Here is a 24,205-nt window from a genome sequence, read left to right as displayed (position 1 = left end):
CAGAAATCTATAGATGCACAGGTGTGGGAAATGCCTTACATTTTAGGCCTTGTAACCTAACATTAATTTAATCTATCTTTATGTGCATCAGCAAAGGAAAATACTGAAAGTGCTCAGGGCCATGTCTCAGTATGTTTGGAGTCTCTGCCAGCATGGAGATCCTACAGACTCTTCTGGCACTTGTTCCCTGATGCAATTTGTGTCTGTGACCCTTTATCCTTTCTCTGCACATCTCTGGGAGCATTTTGGCTATTTCTTCTCTATACTCTCAAACTAAAGCAGTTACAGAGAGTAATGAGAGCATGAGAGATTGAAGACTATGCATTTACACTGTAGAATTCAGTGCCAGCCCATTTCTCCAGGTTGTGAAGGTCCTTTGAATGGCAGTCCTTCCAGGTAGGTACTGACTGCTAAAACTGTCATTGTCCTCAAACTTGCTGAGCATGCTTTCTGTACAGGTTGTTAAAGAGACTAAACAGAACTGTGCCTGGAGTTAACCACTGAGGTGAAACTATCTTAACCAGCTGCTGGTTAGACTTCTAAACCACTGACCCTTTGATCCCAATGATCCAGATATTTTTGCACCTTTTCCAATATATAGCAAATAATTTTTACATCCAAATCCAGCTTCACTGTCACCTGTCTTCATATAGAATTTTGTGGCTTTAACAGAATTGTGTATGTGTGACTCTGTTAAATATAGCCAGTATAAGAGCTTTTTTAGGTGCATTAAATACATACAATTGGAAAATAAATGCAGTTCCCATTTACTGTTATAGTAATTGAATTGCTTTGAACTACTGGTCAACCTTGAATTCCAGGAAGGCTTTTCTCTTTTGTTGTTTCTGAGTGCAAACTTCTATTTGTTAAAGCACTATTGGCTCAGCAGATTGTGCCATTGCCGAGGAAGGACCTTGCTAACTGCAGAAGTGAAATGTTCAGGTCATTAACTTCCTTGCAGTATTAAAGGAGGTCATGGTGTACTTAAAAAGTTATGGAGTAAATCTTAAGCTAGTAGCTCCTACCACTTACTCAGAAAGTGTCACAGGAGATCAATTTAGAGCTTACCACAAAATGAAACCTTAAGGCATTGCCTGCTAATACAAAAGACTTCTGGCTGTGGTAATTATTTCAAAGGTCTATCACAATGGAGTCTATTTCTAGCAGCTCTGGAGGATACATTCAGATTGCACACTGAGAAAATAAGATTTCTGTCTTTGATGGTAGGAATTCAAATAGTAAAAAGTGTTGTCTTCTGTGCTTACATGGTAGTACCTAAATCCCTTGACTTTGTCTCAAAGTCAGTTAATAAAGAAAGACAGTTAATAATAGTGCATGCAGATTGGATTTTATTATTCTTTTGTGTCATGAGAGTTTCTTTATATTTTCTTAAATGTAATTCCAAACGTGTACAGGGCACACATATATAGAATAATACATGATTTTGAAATTAATGGCCATGTAGTTTTCAAATCTGTTAAAAGAGACTGGCAGAATTTCCCTTTGGTACTACACAGACTTCGATCTTGTGAAAGATGATGTATTCAAGCAGTAATCTTGTTCCCACAAGCAGATAAAATGCAAGTAGCTCTCCAGTGTAATGTGGTCAAGTGGTAGGATGAGTAATCCTTAATTAGGAACCCCTGGAGCAGCTAAACCTGAAGAAAGCTGGTGTTTTTGATAGAATTCTGTGAATGTTTCTGAGATCAATTGTTAGAAAGGAAGATTTTTGTTTACTAATGCTTTTTGTCAGGTCTATCCCATATATAAATTCCATTGTAAAATTCACAGAGCAAATTATTTTAATGGAAGTTGGAAAATGGAAGTTTATTTGTACCTCAGTCCAGAAATAAATCAAAATATGAATCTAAATGTTGTTTAGGCCACTGCAGTGTTGAAAGTTATAGGCACTAAGGACGGAGGGGGTTTTGGCCAATATTTTTTCTCATTTATGTAAGTGATGTAAATTAACACATAATGTAAGTTTCCAACTCAAGTTTATTATGTATCATGTCTCAGTGTTGTAATACCTCACAATGTGTTGACCATATCTTTTATACTCAGTAATACAAATTAATAATCTGTGGCAGCTAAACACAGTAGTACAGCTTTTCCTCAGATTGACAGAGGTAAACTATTTTCCCTTTACAATGAATATGACTTGGAAGTACAAGTTGAATTTTTGCACAAAAGTAAATTTCGCTTTGGAAAACACACTTCTCTAATTCTAGAGATTATCAGCTAATTCTTTTTATTCACACCTCAGAAAATTGCATTTTGAACATGAATAGTGTGTTTTATTTGATAATATAATTTATCTCCCACACAGGGTATCAATTCCCTATCCCCTCTTACCTTTCAAATTCTGCAATCAAAATAGCCATGTGTGAATTTTAAGTGGCACACATTTTTTTGTTTGGCCCCCTGCACAAGAGTTGATTTCATGTGAGGTGCTCACTGAAGGGAGGCTGACCAGAAAGCAAACATCTGCCTGACTGAGCTGTGCACTGGACAGTATTAGAGAGATTTTACCAGTTCCTGAAGGAAGACTTGAGAAGAAGTTTTATCTCCTCTCCCTGTTAATTCTTGGCTCTCTTCTGCACACTTGGCTACTCCTAAATAAAATTTCTACAGGCTGTGGAAAGCTTTGCATAATAATATGTCACTAAAAAATTCTGTACTATATATAATTTCTTTAATATGTGATGTAGATACAGAAAAGACTGAGCTACTACTGTGCAATTCTTTTTAACCACCCCAAAATCACAAAATGCTAAACACTGAAATATGAAATCCATTTGGTATAACATTCTGGTGCTGCATTTATAATCACTACTGTAATACAGATATTTTGATCAGTATATTTAACTGTTTGTTGGTAAATTCTGTACAAATATTGACCATACTGTGAAAATTGTTGACATACCAGCATTTTTTTTCCAGTTGAGAAAGAGTTCTGTTTCAAGATTCTGGTGCTCATGCATGCAGAAATCACATGTTGATCCATCTGTTTTGTCCCAATTTACTTTTGATGACAAAGCAAAACATTAATCTTTTAGAAGTAATCTCTGCCATTTGGTTTCCCATGCACTGCTCTTTCATTTTGTGTTGATGCTCAGTAGAGCAAGTCATTCCATTCTTCTTTGTGGAAAGGGTTCTGAGTTCCTCTTTTTCAGTGCAAGGGGATGTTGCTATTGCTATCAGCTTGTCCTATTTCTGATCTGATTGCCCACACACAAACACTGTAACACGTAGATTATCAGCAAATGTGTTAAATGAGAAAGTATAGGAATGTACACCAGGGAAAAGGCACATCTGACCATGCATTCATTAGCGGTTTATTTTGAACAAAATAGTCTGCTACTGTTAATGTTTTAGTTAGAAAGATAATTAAATCTGAAGGAAAAACTAGAAGCTAAAAATCATTAAATTACTGTTAGGTGTCTGATCTTAGGAGTCTCTGAGTAACTAGAACATATGCATGCCTTACTTTGTATCACAGCTTTACTATTTACACTTCCATTCTTCAGATTTTTTCTATCACATTTCGTCCTTCTTGGCTAAAGAGATACTTGGGTGACTCATAAAGTTTAGAATAGTGATTCATTGTTAAAGACAGCTTTGTTTCTATCTGTCTTGTATAATGAAGGTTTTGTTACAAATCATGTGTCAAGTTAAATGAATGTTGTAAAACTGTAACTTGGGTCAATGCAGAGGAAAGAGAATAAAAGAGCTTGGTGGTTTCTGGGTTTTGTTTTAAAAAAAGATTTTCTCTAAAAGTATTTTTTTAAAGTGTTTGTTAGCTATTCATGCTAAATAATGGGCAAGTATTTATATCTAATCCTAAGCACAGTAAAAAAGCATTTAATACTGAGTAGCAAATTCATTGCTGTAGTCATAAACTTTATTTAAAGAAGGTTGGTGGTCATGACAATTGTATTGAATTCCTATGATGAATGAAAATCTGATTTTTTACCGCTGATAAAATGTCTTCTACACTCCAGCAGAGCGGGAGTGTATTACAGATCTGAAGCAACTTAAGACTTCTGTCTTTTGTTCAAAACCCTCAAGAGGAGATGATATGTGTGCATCAGCAAGGAGTCTGAAACTTCCTTTTGTCCCTACCCAACAAGAAAAGAAAACACAGAGAAAAGCCATATTTGACTGCAACAAAATTTATGTTTCTTTTCATAAGCTGTTACTTAACTAACAAGATTATTTGATCAGATGCATTGATGAGTCACCTGAAAACCAGGAGAGAGAGGCACAGTGGTGGCTAATACAAAATACACCCTTCCCCCCCCACCCTCCCCCCACAGGAAAATAAAAATAAGATGACAGCCACCAGCCAAAAACTAGACAAGATAATAAACCAAATAAACCCTAAACTTATTAAACCCAAGCTACTAAGTTTGAAATTGTGAACAATTTAGGCAGGTATGTGTTATGTTATGCTCATAAATTAAAGCTGGGTTAGTAAATCTCAGATTCAGTGACTTGTGAAGGAACTTAGAAATACAGCTCAAGTCCCTTTTTTATTGCATAGGAAAATCTAAGAAGTTAATAAAATTTGTTTTGCCAGTAGCTCCTGCAAATATAAGTAGAGCTTGTTGGGCTGCATCCCAATGGTAATGAAGAGGACATGTAGCAGATGAGAAGCTCAAGTGCCCAAACTGCAATAACTGAATCACATCATGATGTGTATGGATGGATGCACATGGTAAGGCCATCCCAGTGACCGAAAAGAGATTTGCAGAAGGATGCACAGCCTGCAGTCCTTGCCACCATGAATCTTCCTCAGAGTTTTGTTGGAGGAATGAGATGAAAATTGTGATGTCAGCATATTCTGCAATAGCAAGAGGAAAATTATTTGTAGATTTAAACAGAAGTTAAAGTAACCAGGCTCTCAGAGAAAGTACCTGAATAGCTGTGCTTTATGTCACTGGGAATTGGCCTTTATTAAAGACCTGGTCTTGAGGTCTCACTGTTCTTCATTCACAGAGTGTTTGTAGTTATTTGAAAGAGGAATGGGAGGAAGCATCCCAGGATGGCCATGGGCACAAAGAGAGGCCCTGCAGGCTTGTTAGAGCCATGGGGAGGCTTGAAGGCAGAACCAGTGGTCAAAATCTCTTTGACAGGGACAGCAGCCTCCCTCTGCAGGCGTCGCTTATGGAGGTGGGGGACTTTGATGTGTGGTGTTACATGCCTGTATTGAAAGCACAGGAAAGAAATCAAAATCATGGAGTGCTGCTCTTCATGGATCTATAAACTACTATTTTAATGTAGCCTTAACAGATGAGAGTGCTCTATTGCCTGGTTTGTGTTTTAGTCACTGCAAAGTACAGTGATCAACTTCAGGAGTCATAAGTAAGAATTTGGACAACTGCTCAAAAGCAGTGTTTACATGAGAACCTAATTTTTTATTTGCAAAAAAAAGAGCCACAATCTCCATACAACTTTATTTGGCAGAAATACATTGTTACTGTCTTTGGAACATAAAGAGCACTCAGTCTTGTATTTTCACAATATTGAGGGCATATTCTCCTTGAGATACTTTGTGGTAGGAATATTTTGTCACACTGTGTCTAGTCCACCGTGTCCCACAAAGAAAGAAATAAACATAGATGAAATCATAGCATAGCTTAGACAATACGGATAGAAGGCATAAGAAAACTTAGTGTGCTGAAATAATTCTTGTTTTCTAGAATTGGAAAAAATATTTTTGTTGTTAAAAATAGTTAGCAATTGAAAAAAAATTATATCACAAATGTATTGTAAAAGAAAGGACAATAGAGAATCTTAATTTAAAAAGAAATTTTTAGGTATAGGAGGCACTGAATCTCACACCTCAGTGAAATGTCAGTGAAGTATGCTAATGATGAAATACTGGAAAGGTTTTTATATTAACTCACACATGACATGACTTGCTAAAATACAGACTCAGTGTTTCATTATGCCAACAAGAAATATATTAGCCTGTAGTCTCCTGTGGGTACTTGGTGGAAACAATGCTATCTGACAAAGTTTTAATTACATCAAAGTCCCTTGTCTATAAAATTTAGGCTGCTATTTATTTCACACCTTTCTTCTGGGAGCTAATAGTTGTTAAATACTAGGACAATTTTATAAGTGAATGGTTTCTATGTTAAATTTGATTTTTCTGTTAGCTGTACTCTTGTTTTATGTTTTCACTTAGTAATTACTATGTTTAGTTCAGTAATGGAGGAACCATGCTCTTTCCACTTACTGCTAATGTCTGTAATAAATATAAGGTGGTTGTATAAGCAAAATAATTAGCCTGGTATGGTATAGCTTTATAGTAGTTGAAGATACTTCTCTGTATAGTGAGTAAATCATCGATCTCAGCAACCTCTACTTAAACACCCATAGGTTTGATCAAAGTGGCAGGGAATGAGTTTGCCCAGGTTATCTTGTGAATGGAAAAAGTAACTCCTCTAACCGTGAGAGCATTTCAGATGTCAAGATTGTTAGCTGCCCAGAGGAGTGTATTAATGGAACGTATACAGTTGGCAAAATCCCTGCTTCTAATAGTGGAAAAATACACATTTTTCAGCAGTCATAAAGAGTATAAACCTTTATACCCAAATCTGGAAAATTAAAATAGGAAAATGGAATGTAGAGGAAATCACCAAAGTCTTATCGACTAGAAGTAGCTGAATAGTTATGGACAGGCACCGTGAAAATTAAGATTTGGGAATTGATTTAGTATGCCACACTGTCCTCTAATTTGTGTTGTTATTAAGGTGAAATAGTTAGGTCTTGAGAATGAAGTTTTCCTTCTTTGTTTGCTATGGTACAACTGGCAGTCAATCTGGAAAAAAAACAAAGTGTTAATCCTCGGGGGAGCTTTTCACCTGAGTCTGCCGGATGTAAATTAGGTGCATTAATATGAGTCTGAAAAAATTTATGACATAATGGGTATCTGCTCATGGAGTAATGTTTTATAACTAGGAAATATGAGGGAATGAATATTGGTTTAAGAAAAAGTCAATTTAGCTAGAAAGAAAGAATGTTCTTTGGTGGACAACATTTCTTATCCTGTCCAAGAGCTAGATGGAGAGGCAGTATGTAAAATGAGTATTAAACTTTTGAAGAACGTTATTAAAGGATATTGGCTAGTTAGTTGACTGTCTTTTAGTCGTTGGCTAGGTATAGTTTTCACTGCTAAAAATGGTGGCCTGTATCTCCCTGAGAGTGCAGTGAAGATAATGCAATTAGTTTTGCTAATGTGTGCAAATAGCAAGGCCAAACTCCAGACAGAGGATTTAGGTTTGACCTCTGTGAATTTCCACATGGTAAAACTAGTCTGAACTGTGTTTTTACCTTGGGGATATTGATGTGTGCTATTAGCAGAGAAGAGCATCTCACAAAAATCCAAAGCTATAGCCTAGGCTTCTATTGGAAGATAGCAGTTTGACTTGTGGTTTTCTCAAACATTTGTGTAATCTTAGAAATCTGATAGTATGGATTTTCAATTTTTGGATATTTGATTTTTCTCACTGAAGCATTGTCATTATATCTAGAAAAAAATATTTCCTCATGTAAACTACACTAATAGTAATGGGATTTGACAGAATAATTGTATTAGACAGTGTGCAGCTGGCCAGTCCCCCAGTAAGCACAACTTAATGCAGTACTGAGCCTATTACAAACAGTGCTGGCAGCCTTGCTCCAAAGGGCAGTTAAGGATCAGGGAAGTTGTTTGCTCAGTATCTCAGGAAAAACACACCCTCTCCCTCTCAGTGTTTTACAGCAAATGTGAGGCAAAAACAATTCCCTTGGGACCTTTGGGTATGTTTTAGTAGGGACATGAACTTGAAATGGAACACATGGGTCAGCAAGTTCAGCTTCCTAAGTCATCATGAGGCAGAAATTTAGTTTAGAACTGCCAGCCTAAAAAGCTTTTTTAAGAAATCATAGGTCACTAGGCCATTACAGTTACCTTAAAGTAATTTGAAAATAAAAAGTTCCCTTAGCTATGCTTCCTTTTATAGGAAATAGTTATAGAATCATAGAATATCCTGAGATGGAAGGGACCTGCAAGATCATTAAGTCCAACATCTGGCCCTGCACAGGACAGCCCCAACAATCCCACCATATACCTGAGAGTGTTGTCCCAATGCTTTTTGAGCTCTGTCAGGCTTGTGATCACTTCCCTGGGAAGCCTGTTTCAGTTCCCAACTGGGTGAAGAATCCTTTTCTAATGTCTAAATTAACACCCCCTGACACAGCCTCAGGCCATTCCCTCACATCCTTTCAGTGGGCTTCAGAGAGAAGAGATGGGCACCTGCCTCTCTTCTTGCCCACTTATAGGCAGTTTTCTCTTTTATTTTGAAGTGTTGTGCTCGTATTCCCCTTTTCTCCAATAGTTGAACTTGATTTTTTTTTTCAGTTCATGCTAATAAAGTAATTATTGTCAGCACAATTGAAGAGCTATGTTCAAACTGTGGAGTGTAATATAAAAAGCTATATTCCTTCATATGAATACGGATTATTTGGATTCAATGCTATGGCAACAATAGGTGACCCAAATTATTTTACAGTCAAGGTGCTTCATCTACTGTGTGCTGTCAGATGCCAAGAAGCATAAATATAATTCTATTGTGTGAATAAACAACTAGAAGTTTCCTATCTTGTTACTGTATAATACGTCTTATGATGTTTTGGGAAGGAACTAAAGTTAGGTTTATTGAGCTTAGAATAGATAAGAAACCATGCTTAAAAAAATACTTAAGAAACAATTATAGAGCACTGTTGACTTTCATGAAGGGGTAGAGTGCCTCCTCAGCAAGTTTGCTGGTGATACGAAACAGGGATGAGTGGTTGATACCCCAGAGGGCTGTGTAGCCCTCCAGAAGGATCTGCATGGCTGGGGGAGATGGGCAGAGAAGAACTGTCTGATACTCAACAAGGGCAAGTGCAGGGTCCGGCTTTTGGGGAGGAATAACACTATGCACCAGGACTGACCTCCTGGAGAGCAGCTCTGTAGAGAGCAGCCTGCAGGTCCTAGTGGACAATGAGCTTTCCATGAGCCAGCAATGCCCTTTGTGGCCAAAAATGCCAATGGTGTCCTGGGGTGCATTAGGAAGAGCATTGCTGGGAGGTTGAGGGAGATGATCCTGCCCCTCTACTCAGCCCTGGTGAGGCTGCACCTGGCATCCAGGTCTGGGCTCCTCAGTACAAGAGAGACATGGAACTCCTGGAGCAGATCTAGCTGAGGGTGACAATGATGATTAAGGGACTGGAGCATCTCTCTTGTGAGGAAAGGCTGAGCCCTGTTATAATTGAGAAGACTGAGAGGGGATCATATCAATGTCTGTAAGTATTTGAAGGGAGAATGTCAAGATGATGGAGCCAGGCTCCTCTTGGCAGTGCCAAGTTTTGGGAAAAGAGGCAACAGGCAGAAACTAAAGCATGAGGAAGAGCTTTTTTACTGTGAAGATGACTGAGCACTGGAACAGATTGCCCAGAGAAGTTGTGGAGCCTCCTTCCCTGGAGGTATTCAAGAGCCTTCTGGGCACAATTCTGTGCCATGTGCACTAAGAGACCCTGCTTGAGCAGGGACCCCCAGTGGTCCCTTAACATTAACCATTCTGTCATTGTTAAAGACTATATTAATGCCCTCCCTATTCTTTGTAAATCCTTATGTTCCAACTCCTCATTTTTGTGTGACCTGCTGTTTCCTTAAGGAACTTGTTTTTCTTCTTAAGTGAGAAGCTTTTATTCAGGGCATGGCTATCCTGTTCTATAAAGTTGCACCCCTACTGGCTGATGATCTTTCCCTAGGAAACACACTGTATTCTTCAAATCTTTTTCAAGACCAAAAATTGCTGAAGAACATCAGGCAGCAATACTGTTGTAAAGGGTTAAGTGGTATGCAGAACTCAAATATACTTCTAAATTTTAAGTCTATCTATCTTTCTGAAATTCAATCTGCTGATAAAACTTTATAACTGATACAATTAAGTTACTTAAGATGATATTGCAAGGTTTTTAATGTCTGTCTGAGATGTAAATTGTGTCAGTGATATCAAGAGAAATGATGTGCAAAGTGGACAAGTGTGGATAATGTGGTGCAACCTTTATAATATTTACAGTTGTTTGTAAGTTTTTTTCCCTCATAAGTCCTGATAAATTATTTTAAACAAAATCTTAAGTGAGAAATTAAGAATGTATTCAATTCAAGGTAAAACTGGCAGCAAATATTAAGCTGTTGTATAGATATTATATGGGCTTTCAGTGTGATTTTCTGATAGAATGTTGTAGACTTAACTGAATAGAGACATTCATAAAAAAAAAAAAAAAAAAGTGAAATAAGCTCCATCTCTTTTTGCTTCCAGCAATTACTTGTCGCAGACAAGATGGAGGACAAGCTGACATCAGTGAGTGCCTTAAGTACTCTGGCCCATTACCACCCTTGACACAGATGTGCCAGATTCCCTGCCAAGACGACTGTCAGTTTACGAACTGGTCAAAATTTTCTCCCTGTAATGGGGACTGTGGAGGAGTCAGGACAAGGAAACGCACTCTTGTTGGTAAGAGTATCAAGCAAAATAATGCTTCTTTTATTTATTATTGATAATGTTTTGTTTAGAACCTGAGGACTTCAGAGGTTCCCTTTTGACAAGTGTTACAGTGGCAGAAAGCAGATCCAATGTCATGCTCTGTATGCTGCTGGTGGAACAATACCCAGGAGTAAAAACTTGTGCCATATGTTAGAGACTTGATATGGATAAATGGCTAGAGAGAAGATGGGAGAACACAGAAGAATACTTTTTTCCCCAAATATAGTGCACATAGTAGGGCTTTTTTTGTTCTGTTGGGGTTTTTTTTGGTTTTTTGGGGTTTTTTGGGGTTTTCTTTTTGACAGACAAGTCAGCAATCATCTCACTTTAACAGGATCAGATGTTAACCCACTTGCCTTCCTCTTCCCACACCTGGTCTTGGCTAAAGTAGACTTCCTCTCTCATGGTGTTCTTTGGTGCATTTAGAGCTGCTATGGCAGCTGAGTGTGTTTCAGCATTTTGCTATAGACCACCATTTTCAGCCTTAAGTTTTGGCTTACCTCTTTTGGACTTAGCTGCAGTCTTGAATGTCAGATTATGATTAAGCCAGTCCTTTCTCTGGCTGCATGTTTCCTCTCCTAGTTCTTTCTTTTGCCATTTTTCTTTGTCTACATCCAGCACCACAGACCAGATAAGGCAATACACTGGCTAATTTTTTGCCTTATTTCTTGAGATAAGTAATAATGCTCTTTTTTTTGTGTCCCAAGAAGGTTCTTTAAGTTTTATTTAGCAGAATAAAAAGATTTACCAGTGATGCCCTAGCCACGGACTTGTCCTAGTCGGGACACTGTTCCACTTTGAAGCAATTTTTCTTCAATTTCTTTTTCGTCTATTGTTTGTTGGTTTTGGTGTTTTTTTAAATTATTTTTTCTTCTGCATAAAGTGAAAAAAAAGCCCTGCTTCTAAATTATAATTGAAACCTCAAGAGTGAGGCTTGGCCTCTGTCACAGCACTCTTTGCCAATTAGTCTGTATTGTCTGTGGTGCAGGAAAGCTAGCTAAGGGGGGTGCCCATTAGCAGGCCCAGAAAGAATGTGATAGGATCCAAACCCTCTCCCTGTCTCCATCCCCCTGTAAATCAGAAGACCAGTGGAAAGTGAATAATTCATGATCTTCAAGAAGCCTCACTGTGACTGTCTAATAATTCCGGTAAGCTTTATGTCAGGTTTGCTTCCACAAGGGAAAAAATGAACAAAACTGACTAACAATATTTTTCCTTATTTTAAAAACAGAGCAAGAAAGTACATATTCTTCCTACCACAATATTAACACTTTGTGATGCTTCCTGTCCTCACTTAAGTTAGCCCTTCAAACTTGCCAACTCTGTGATATGTGCTATGGTGTATTCTCTGTGGGCAATGTGTTACCCAGACTAATTCATAGTGCTTGACTTGGAATAAATTCATAATTATTCCTGGTAAATACTTCCAGAGGAGAAGCATACATTTAGTGTTATCAAAAGAATGAGAAACTTTTCTCCAGGTATCTATTTTCTATTCTACTGTTCTAAATGAAGACAGTAGCAAATACAAGAATTAAGGTTGTTGCTTCAATGCCAGTGCCTTGTTTTGAATAGCGAGGAAAATGCTACAGAATATTAAATTTACAGTAATATCTAAGTAGCAGCTACTTAGATACTACTTAATAACAACCAGTATTTTTGCAAAGACTACTACATTAATTTATATAAACTGGTATGGAAAGGAAAACTAAGCAAACTTTACCAAAGAGAAGATTTAAATATATTTAATGGAAAGGGGAAATTGAGTGGATGGCTATGCTCCAGTTTAGAAAAGAAAGCAAGAACAGTACTGAATGGAAACAAATTCAGAGAAGCAGCTTATTCTATTAGAGGGGAAGAATGGTAATTATGAACTGAATGTATGAAAATGTATGATAACAGGTGATTAAAGAATACTGACATTTTGAAAGAAAGTACTAGTATAGCAAAGATGCATGTTACTCCCTTCTTGATTTCTTCCTTCAACTTGAAAAAGCTTGATCCCAATAGAAATCTTGTCGTTGAACTGCACACTGCTGAAGAAATAGAGGAAAAGAGTGTATTTGTTTAATCACTAACTTTTTCAAACTTCGCTCCTGAAACATTTTTATCCAGATTAAATATAAATTACATCTTCTTTTTTAAAAATAAATTGCCTTTATGCAAATTTTAGGTATCCACTACTTTAGAGATTAAATTCAATAACCTAATTTAATAAAGATAAATGTAACAGGTATTAGGTGTATGTATGTATGTATGTAGTTGCAAGGACTTGTTACAGAAGCCTGAATTAAATTTTTGGGAGATAAGCTGTAAACTGACATAAACTTGCTAATAACTGTTTCTTCTTTCTAGGAAAAAGTAAGAAAAAGGACAAATGTAGAAATTCTCAGTTGTATCCTCTGATTGAGAATCAGTTTTGCCCGTGTGACAAGTACAGCGCTCAGCCTGTGGGAAATTGGTCAGACTGTATTTTACCAGAGGGTAAGATGGAAGTGCTGCTGGGAATGAAGGTCCAAGGAGATGTTAAGGAATGTGGACAAGGCTATCGTTACCAGGCCATGGCGTGCTATGACCAAAACAATCGACTTGTGGAAACATCACGATGCAACAGCCATGGTATTTACAAACCTATTTTCTTTCATCTGTTTTCTTATGTGCTTTAAGTTTAACATAATAAATGTGCAAGTAGAATTAGAAGATTATTATTTATTGGTTAGGCTGCCTTTTATCCCAAGATACCTTCAAACCTAGCAAGTTTTTGCTGACTTTTAAAATAGTAAAATTAAGTAAAATAATGGTAAACTACTAATTGGGTATTTTAATTGAAAAAAATTAAAATCTTATTTTTCCTGAGAACGGTAGCTAAAAAGTTGAGAATAAAGCCATTTAGAAGAGGCAAATTCACAAAAAATAAATAAACACAGGACTATGTTGGAAAGGCTGAAATTATTTCCACAGATTCTTTAGATCGCTTTAAACCCTTAAATAGCCTAATCTCTACCATTTGCTCTTTGGCACCTTCGCTAACAGGACCTGAGTTCAACAGCACACAGCACTTTTTCTCTGTGTAAATCTGTCATGTGTAAAACTAGGAAGGTTAAAGACTTTATATTATTTGTATTTACATTGCTCCAGGAAGGAACAGTGTTCCTTCCTAAAGGGGATGCATCTGTAGCATTAGGATCAAAACTGGCTGTTTCTGGTTTTCAGTGAGCCAGAAATGTCCTAATTGACATCAGTGGAGTTTTTTTTGTCTTCATTTTTTTCCTGCTTGCAGTGCAAATTTGTATCTGAGCAATTGGTATGAAAAGCTGGATGTTAGTGCCATTAAAAGGTCAATCTAAGTTTAATTCACTTATTTAATTTTACTTTCTAATGTTAAATTAAGATAACAGAAATTTCATTTATTTACTTGGATATATTTAAAATAACTAATCAAAGAGATTAAATTAAATAAGGCAATTTTAATTTGCACTATTAATTCTAGTTTAGAGATCTGATAAACTAGAAATTCAATGTATCAAGTCAAGGTGTTAGCATATACTATGTTAGAAATTAATCACTTTTCAGCATTAAGTTCAGAGTGACCTTTGAAAATTGGAAAATTGTAAAAGCACTTCAGTATGTAGGAAAGTAGGAGAAGTGATGGCCCACTGCCAATCAGTTTTCAATGACTTGAAGAATGGGCACTGCCAGCTTTTGTGTCAAAAAAAAAGGAAAGAAACTGTTTGTCCAAGACCATGTTGTTGGTGTTGCATGTGGTAAGTAACATGCTGCTGCTAGGAACAACTTTTTGTGTAGAACAAGTATGGATGTAGCTGCTTTCAAGCCCTGGCAGTGCATTTTGAGGTGCAATTCCATTGCAGGAATCAAAGAAGTAGAAGAGGAATTAAAAAGTACTAAAAAAGTGTATTCTAAACCATCATTGTTTACCCTGATAGAATTCTCTCTTCATGATAGTAATTTCTGATCCAATAGATTTTATCAGGGAATGTGGCCTACATTCACAGTGACCACAATGAATAATAATCCAGTGGAAAAGCTGCTAACAATGTGTTACTGTTATTCCTGCTAAAACGAGGGCTACTGTTTATGTACTATTAGCACTCACAGGCATCCTTCCAAAAACACAGTATAGCAATGCTTTGTTGTGCTCTTTTTTTCTCAAGTTCCATCTTTTTTTTTTTTGTCACAGGCAACTTGAAGTCTCTTTTAACTTTGTAAAATGGAAGTGTTTGCTTGTCATTACTGTATTTATTGTAGGTTGGGAAGCCTGAAACCTTTGTTTTTAGGTGTTTTCCTTTGAATTCTTTTTTTCTAGATCACTTTACTAAGATGTCTGGTTTCTTGATATTCCACTACATGACCCCCCACCTCACACCCCTCCTGTCGGTGTTTTCTCATCAGTTCCATCTGAGAGGGAGGGTACACATTAACTTGGTCCATGATGTAATGTGTGAGCAGATGAAGCTTGGAATTCATATTGAACAAATCCTGTATTCCTTCTACTTTCCTAGAATTGTTTGACAGGAGTTTCATGTATACAGGGAATGAAGAATCTAACATGATTTTGATGATGAAGGTTTAAACCGATGCTAATGAATACACCACTAAATTTATGGTTTCCTTTCCAGTAGATCCTCTGTTATTGATAGGTATTGTACATAGACAGAGTGTAGGCTTACATAAAGCTTACCTAATTTATTGTTTGCCTTCAGCATTTTTCCAGGTTAAGCATATTTTTGAAAATACAAGGGAGCTAGAGCAAATTACATAGCTTTTTCAATCTAATTTCAGTATATGTTTATTGCCTTTTCTGAATAACTACTTTGTATTCATGGATTACATTATGATGATTTGTTTTGGTTTTTGCAACGTGTACAAACTTCTGCTTTGCCAGTTAAATCTTATTTTATATTTTCCCAGTACTTATTTACAACACTTTTCTTGTTATTCTCATGCCCTTGTTGTGTGACAGTTCTTCAGTTTGGCATCTTCTCTAGGTTTTAGTATGCTCTTTGTTTTTGTTTGGTTTGGTTTGATTTTATTATGGTTGGGGTTTTTTTGTTGTTGTTCTTGTTTGAAGATTGTTTTGTTTTGTTTTGTTTAAGAACAAACATAAAAGCTATATGATGCCAAATCAACAAGGGACTTCTGTAGTATCACAAAAGTACCCTACCTGCTGGAAAATAAAAATGCCTTGTAGCTTCCCATCAATCTGCATTTGGCTTTTCAAGCAGAACTTGACAGGACACATAATTCAAGCCTGCTTGGGTTATTTTTGTAAATTTTAACAGAGGATCCTATTTCCATACAGCAATGATTTTTCACTAATTTTATAACTGATTTTTCACTGGATTTTTCACTTATTTTTTTAACTGATCTAAAGTGTCATCAGGTTTTTCTTCTATGTTACTGTTTTACTCTTAGTTCCTGTGGGTCTCTTATTTCTTTTCCAAATATTATATTATGTAATTGCAATTTTTATAGGATATGATTTGGTGAATTAGCTTGTACTAGGAGGGACAATAAGACCAACACTTAAGGGAAGATATTTCCTGTCTGGTATCCAACTTCAGCTTTTTTTGTCATCTCACACTGTGAAATCGTGAAATGGGAAATGGAGATAATTGAACTTCTTCAGCTGTGACAACAACCTTTAAATCTGACAAGAAGGACAAACTGCACCCACACTGATGTTATTAATACATCATGAGATACCTTTTGTGATATATTCAAATAACAAAAGAAGCTCAAATAGTGAGACTTTCAAAAGTTTTATGTAAATATTACCATGTAAATTTACAAAGCCATGAACAGGTCGGTGTTGTAAGCCATGTTGTTTTGAATGGAAGAAATGAGAAGACAGGCCTGCTCTGCTGTGCCAAAAAATTCATAAGCTCTTTGTTTTGCAAAATGTTGCTTGCTTATCATCACAATTTGGTTATTTATTCAGAAAAGTAAAATTAACCAGAGCCAGAAGGATAAATACTTCAGGGCTCTCTTTCCTGCATGGCACGTCTCAGGGTTCAAAAGATTTAAGAGTTAACTAACTGACTGTCTCACAGACACCAAGGAGCTAAAGGACAGATGTGACACAAGGACCACCCTAAATTAGTATACCCATCTGAGTATTCTCGTGATTATTTTTGAAATTTTGGGTGCAGTTATAAAATCCCAAGTGCAAACAAGTTTCTCAAAAAGACAGGAGTGACTGTGAAAGAAAAGGAAAGGCAAATTATAGTTAAGTAACTCTATTGGTACTGCTGGTTAGAACTGTGGGAAGAAGAGGGCAGAAGTCCTTCTGCAGAGGTTCCTCAGCTTTCTGTAGCTTAACAGGAGCTTCAAAACCAATCCCAAACAAACAGTTGAAAGTAGACTTAAGTTTCAGCTGCAGAGAGGGAAGGTGGTTTGTTTTTTCCTTACTTTCTTTTTTATCTGTGTTATATATGCCAAATATTTTGACTTTTGTTTTCAAAATACTTTGTTTCACATTTAAGTTAAATTTATTATTAAGAAAGTTTACACTATTCAGCGGCCATTTGAATATTCTGCCATTGGTATTTTCATCCATTCCAGTTCTGCAGAGTGTAGGCAAGAGCTAAGAGCTTCCAGATGTCAGCAGGTGTGGGAACATCAGCTAAAAGGGATAACTGACCTGCTCTTTACCTGTTTCCCTTAGTGGAAGACACATAAATTGCCATTTCCCTGCTTCCTGCTTTTCCATTCTACATAGATAATTTTATTGGGAAAATATAATAACTTATTTTGTTAATCAAATGTGAGAGGTTTTTTTCTCCATTAGAAAAGACACAGTTGTTTTTTATAGCTTTATCCCTGCCATGAATTGTGTACTAGAGCTCTGTGGATAATGGCATGTGTCTGCCAACAATCTGTTTCTATGTATTTGTGAAAAAATTGAGATTCTCGTCATTGTTCCTTTAAATTGTACCTTGGAATTTCCATGAGAAAAAAACCAAAAGCAAGCCACTCCTGTGCTTATGAACGAAACTATTTGCTCTTCAGTATTCAGTTTTTCTCCACCATGTATCAATTATGAATCATGACCCACATAAGCTGGGTGGTGGTTGTGTTTGTGTGTGCCTACGGAAGGCAAACAGAGGAGCATGGCAGACAGATGCAGCATTTTTATATAGGTCGTATTACTCTGCTTAATTCATGTCCGTTTACTGTTAAGACCTTAGGCACAGTCAAGCAGTCAGGATAGTTTGTCTGCTGCCTTATTAGTGTGAGATTATTTCCCCCTTCAGCATTAATTAAATGAGATGCATTGATTTGTGCTGACTCTACAAAGCCCTCTGTGGCTACAAGGCTTATGTGGAGGATTAGAGAGGAATATCTGCATATCAGTGAATACTCTTGCAACAGCTGCTAGGAGTATCAATGTGAATGGAGGAATTTTGTATTTAATTGCTTATATGTGCAATAAAATAAAATCTTGTGTGGTATAACAGAGTCTGTATAGTCCAAGATGTCTGTCACAGCTTGCTTTATCCACTTTTATTAGGATTTTTAGATGTGTTTTTTCACTCTCAGTAGTCTAACCTGAAGCAATGCAAATTTACACAGAAAAAAAAATCAGTGTTAAAATTTAATTGGGACTTTCTGTTGAATGTTTATTCAAAAGTAAATATATCTCCCCTTGGAAATTCTAATCTAGTATGGTAGTAAGCCTAGATTCTCAAATTGTTATTAAGATACTTTACTGTTTCATAGCCTATATAATTCTCATATTTTTTAAAATCTATATATATTTTGTCATGTGTTTTCTAGCAATATATTACCTATTGCCCTGCACCACAAGTCCTACCTCAGGCCTCTGAATTCTGGTGCCTCTACATCTGCCTGGTCAACAGTCTTAAAGCAGCCATCCATCAATCCAAAGAGCTGCAGTTAGTTCACCAGAGGAAGAATAACTGATGCAGGAGATAGTTAAGCATGAACAATTGCTCTCAGATTTTGAGCCTTTGAAGGGTAATCCTGAAAAAAACTAAAAAATCTTATGGTGTATCTTTCCATGGATCAACAGAAATATGAATACTCTCTAGAAACACATATCTTCTGATACAAATGAAATGCAAATAGTTGTATATTTCTTTGTCCTGGAAGATGAGATCCATGAACTTTGTATTTTCTGGAAAAAAAAATCTGTGAGAACAACATAAACCATTTTTTTCTTTGAAACATAACATGACATTTAGTCATGAAAGTAGGAGCATAATTCTGTCAGTCCTAGGGACAAAAGAGTTCATGTAAACATTTTGTGAGATGTTTATGTTTGCACCCTTCAACTGGAGTAGTCAGTCTGTTCCTACACATCACATATGCAGTTTGTGGGGGAAAGTCTCATATCCACCTACTTATCCTGCTTTGTCATTAGAGAAAGCGTGAAGTCCATTAAAGTCCTCCCTTATAAATTATCCATCACATCTGTTAATTACTTTGCTCTAGGAGTCCAGATTTTATAGCCAATTAGCAATGGGACAGTAAACTTTTCCCTTTTACTAATGAGTTCAGTTCATACTCCTAGTGGTTCAAAGCCATTTGTTAAATTGTGGTTCAGTAATCTTTAATGACAGAATAGCCATGTTCTCACTCATAACAGACAACTGCCCATTTCACAGCCTTATAGGAGCTGAAATAACTGAGAAACTACTGCCCTGGGAGCAGACACAGGCCCTTAGATACAGGCAACTCCTTCCAACACCTCTCTGGACCATGCAGGGCTGTACCCTGTACCACAGTACAGGGTCCCATCTCTCCAACATCCCTCAGATGTTGTGAGGAGAAGGAAATGATGCTGTGGAACACGTCAGTCAGGATGAGAAACAGCAGGCAAAAAGTGAACTGCTGATGTCCAGAGAAAATATCTTCAGCCCTTAAAATGTTGGGTTTCTATTTCACTGTGCCTCCCTCCCTCATCTTAGCTCTTCTTCATAGACATTTCACTGCTCTCATTCTTTCCTTCTCTCTGCCATTACCTTGGTAATTACCTTGGTAATTTCTTGCTTGTTCTTTGAACCTCAGAGCTCTGGTATGACTTTTGGTGCAATTATATTAACCAACCAGTCTGTGTGATATAATTGGGTGACATTCCACCATAGAGATGTTTACCCACACACTAGAGGCTTGTTTCTGTAATAAGGTTCTATACTAACACACACACAGCATTGGTCTAACACAAGCAGCACCTTTTTAAGGGTGATTTGATCAAACTGAAAACAATACTGAAAGTTTAAAAATGGCTCCTTCACATCTTTTCATGTCAGAAACTATGTATTTGCATCACCAGTCTCATTTGCATGTAGTATTTCTGGTGACTTCATTTCAATATTTTTGTATATAACAATATTCTGTCTTGTCACTTGCTAAAATTTTTGCAGTGTGAATGGTAAGTAAAACCATTTTACAAGTAAAACCATCTGAAATTTAACAAAAACAGCAACAACAACAACCAAGTGTAAACTTTTCAAAGTTCTTCAACATCTGCTTTCTTGGATTTGAGGGAGGATTGCTATGAACTTACAGAGATCATCCTTAATCACCCTAAAAGATATGCTGATTTCATACACAAAGAAAGGCATCTGAGGTGATGACTAGTCCAGAGAAGCTTTTCCTGAAAAGTACCATTTGACAGGTAGTAAGTGGAGTGGAGTGGAACATGTAATTTTCAACAAGTAATTTATTTTTTTTAATTCACTTGTCTTTCTTGACTAAAGTACTTTCTGTAAACAATTGGAAGTGTGCTTCTTCCTCAGTTCTAAGGGAGTCCAGTGGAATAGCTAAATGTTAAACAGTCTGTTGAGCAAAATACTGAGGCCCTTGAGAGGAAATGCATACCAAGGGATGAATATGCCAAAAACTTTTTGATGTCAGATATAACAAGGTCATTTTCATTCTGCATACTAATTACATATGGAATACAAATCAGAGAGCACAGTGTTTGTATTTCTTCCCTTTGTCCTCTATTTTGATTTGTGAGAACATTCTTCATTGCATTTCAGGCTCTGGCCAGAGAATGCCAGCATAAGCTCTTGAGAGCATTTTGTTCTGTTTGTGCTTCACCAATATATTACTTTTGGCAGGATGTTTATTTCTTTTCTCTTCTTTGTTTCTGTGTAGTGTCTCCTTACAATTCTCCTGACTTATGTTCTGAGCCATTTATTTCCTCTTCCCTCTCACTGTCTTTTCTTACCCTTTCCTCTATTCCTCCTTAGTCCCTCTTTTGTTTTGCATTTCCTCTGTTGTTTTGAATTCTGACTCTTTGCCATGAAATGCAACTTCATAGAATTGTGTCCTGAGCTGGCAGGGATCCCCAAGGATCACAGAGTCCAACTCCTGGCCCTGCAGAGGACACCCCAAGAGTCACACCATGTACCTGAGAGCATTGTCCAAATGCTTCTTGAAATCTGCCAAGCTTCATGCTGTGACCAGTTCCCTGGGGAGCCAGTTCCAGTGCCCAACCACCCTCTGTGTGAAGAAAATTTTTCTAATATATAATCTAATCTTTGTGTTCTTAGATATAGGTAAAAATTTTTTATTTTCTTTTCCATCTGTTTGGAGAAGCTGTGAAATTCCTTTTAACTGTGTTAGTATACCAGTGGTTAGGAGTTTTTTAATGCTTGTCTTGCATCTTACAAAATAATAAGTGTTTTTATCTCTGCTCTCCAAAAATGGTCCACAATTCCAGAATCTCCAAGCAATCTTACCTTGTTAGAGCTCCTTTTAGGTGCTTTCATTGATTGACTCCATTCTTGTTCTCTTCTTAACATGTCTTTTCCATTCTTCTTGTTCAGCTGTTTAGCTTTCATATGTGGAGTTTGGGTCTTGATGCTTTTCTGAGAAAATAGGAAAGAGGGAGGGGAAAGCATCATAGGCCAGATATCATGGAGATGGCACAGGAAAGAGCTGCATGGTGAACAGAAGCCATTCCATGAAGCTTGCTGGATTAAGGAGCCAGTATAAGATTGCAATTCAGTATTTTTTCATTATAGTGTAGATAGTGTCATGTGGACCACTGCATCCTCTACAAAATGCATTAACATATCAGCAGGTTGCAGTTTTCCATGTCATAACTCTTTGTAAGACTCTGTATCTGTAGTAGGATTCTGTTTTGCCTTTTTTGCATTCCATGGTGAGGCAGCTCTTGTGGTTGACCTCAATGTTGATATTTCATGGATAGTATAAAGGTTTCTCCAGTGATATGGTTTCATTTGATAATTTATGGAATCACTTGAAATGTAGCTCAGGGTAATTAAAATGTTACGTGGAAATTGCATATAGTACAATGTATTTGATACAACTTCTGTCTGAAAGATTCTAAGTATGTTGTTAAACTTTTTGCTCTTGTGTGGATGAATTGAAGGGAAATGAAACAAAATAAATAACTTCTAGTTTTTCAATTATTTTAGTTTAGTATGTTCCACACAGGCTCCTTTTGGTAGGCTATAAAGTGTTATCAAAATCCAAAATGCCATGGTATCCCAGAGAACTTGGCAAAGACTGGAAAGATCCCTTTGAGAGTTACTAAGACAATCTCAGAGGTCTATGGACCTTAAAATAAGTCTTCCTGAAGCAGCTTGTACTAATTCAAGTTACCTGCTTAAGGATATTTAAAACAGCTTGAATTTGGATTTTTGAGTCCTTAATTACTAGAGATAGAAATTTCACAAATGGTAAATGGCATAACTCTGTTATAGTAGAAAGATTTCTCCAGAAAAACAGTATTTAGAAGTTATGTTGAAAGTAAAGCATTTCAGAATCACAAGAAATTTCACAGAGCAGTGAAATATTCACTTAGTCTATCAGACAAAAAATATCACTAAACATTTCCTGTTTGAAGGGAATTGTTTCTTTTAACTTGTAATGGTTATTTTCCATTTTCATTCAGTAACTTCCTGATTGTGTGAATACATGGTTTTGTATAGCACCTGAGAGGACTTGTTGAAAACTCATTTCTGGTGCAAGTACAGAAATGGTACAGACTTTGGTATTTATGCAATCAAACTTCAGTGCAGGATGGAGCTCTGAGATAGGGGGCATCAGATTTCTAGGACTCAGAGATGTCAGGTAAGGTGAAACATAATCAATTTTGCATCTTCTACTGCAGGGAAATCTATGTCAGCATCTCTTTTATGCAGGGAAGTGATCCTCAAAAATTTATTTTTTCTAACACAGTGTCCCCTTCATTCACTTTCACTGAACTGGTTGCTCAAATAGCAACAGATATTTAATAAATATGCTTGTAATTCAAGGTAATAATATTCTAGTCATTTTAAGGAAGATATGTTTGGTGAGCAGTAGTTTCACAATGCTCAAGTCCAGGATGTGCTCTTTATGTTTATTTAAATATTTAACACTTCTAAACAAAGTAAAACCATACAAATAAAAACATCACCTGAATTTGACCATAAAATACTATAAATGCTGCTGTATGGGTTTTTTTGATTATTTTCTTTATCTAAAACAAATTAACTATATCTAAACCAACAAATTAACTAGAAATAAGTATGTACAATTGAAATCTAAGCGGTTTGATTCTTTACAAACCTTGAGATTGGTTGTTATTGGTTCCTTTCAGAAGAGATAGAACAACTTAGAAGCACAGGTTAAAAATAATTCAACTCTGATGAAAAGATTGATCACCTTCGAATTAAAAAAATTCTATATATCTGACAAACAATTGAAACATTTGAAGCCTAGTGAACCATGGTAATCTTTTGAGGATGATCTTAACCAAGTATGGAAAACTTTGCAGCTGTTTTTTTGAATATTTTAATGAAATATTTTAATACAAATTTAAATCATCCAAGGTTTTTAATCTGTAAAGTGAACAATGGTAATGGTAAATACTTTGCAGATCTGACACAGGAAAGGGTAGAAGAGAGTTCAGGACCTAGTTGTAGTAAACATGCAGTTCAGGCCAGCTTTTTATTTGATGTATTACGGCTTCTCCCTTAAATATTGGAATAAATTATACATATTGTAGAGCTATGGCATATGTTGCTTTTGAAAGAAAGACATTTTCACTTATTCAGTGAATTGAGGCCTCATGTTGCTCCCTGCAGACCACGTCATACCCCCTTCCAACCTCTCTGGACCGATGACTTAACCAAAACAAACATCTGCTTTTCCATTCAGTGCAATTATTCAGTGTGCTGCTGGGGGCAGATGGTTGTTAATCGGTAGATCATTAATGTGGTAGGCTACTCTCTCTTTCTAGCCTTACAAAGGTCACAAGGTGTTAAGTTCCCTTGCTCCAGGCTGGCGAGATGCATTTCTTCTCAGTTGGATTTTTGATGTATAACTGCAATTGAATTACTTGATACAGTTGTGGAGTATCCTTTAATTAAATCCTTTTTCCTTTTAAAAAATTACACATATCATTTTACAGAGTAAGAATGATGCCGCCAAGAGATGGTTAGTGTCAATTACACTGTAGCTGTCAGAAAGTTTGAATGCTGAAATCTGGAGAGTGTGAATCCTAATCAGATGGGATGATGAGCAGTGAGGATGCTCAGCTGCTACTCTAACAGTCTCCAGCTATATGTGTCAATTTTCTGCAGAATTTAATTTATCCCTAATGATGAAGAGAT

General features: G+C 36.6%; 1 protein-coding gene across 1 annotated transcript in view; it reads left to right on the top strand.

Moving 5' to 3' along the window:
- THSD7A (thrombospondin type 1 domain containing 7A) overlaps nucleotides 1-24,205 on the top strand; it is a 188,871-nt gene that overhangs the window by 134,264 nt on the left and 30,402 nt on the right. The window contains exons 13-14 of the mRNA XM_066553941.1: nucleotides 10,362-10,556; nucleotides 12,942-13,205. Coding sequence (XP_066410038.1) covers nucleotides 10,362-10,556; nucleotides 12,942-13,205 — 459 coding nt within the window. The remainder of the gene's footprint in view (nucleotides 1-10,361; nucleotides 10,557-12,941; nucleotides 13,206-24,205) is intronic.

The sequence above is a fragment of the Molothrus aeneus genome, chromosome 1 (assembly GCF_037042795.1).
Source record: "Molothrus aeneus isolate 106 chromosome 1, BPBGC_Maene_1.0, whole genome shotgun sequence".
NCBI classification, from domain to species: Eukaryota; Metazoa; Chordata; class Aves; order Passeriformes; family Icteridae; genus Molothrus; species Molothrus aeneus.
This window is presented reverse-complemented; position numbering and strand designations above follow the sequence as displayed.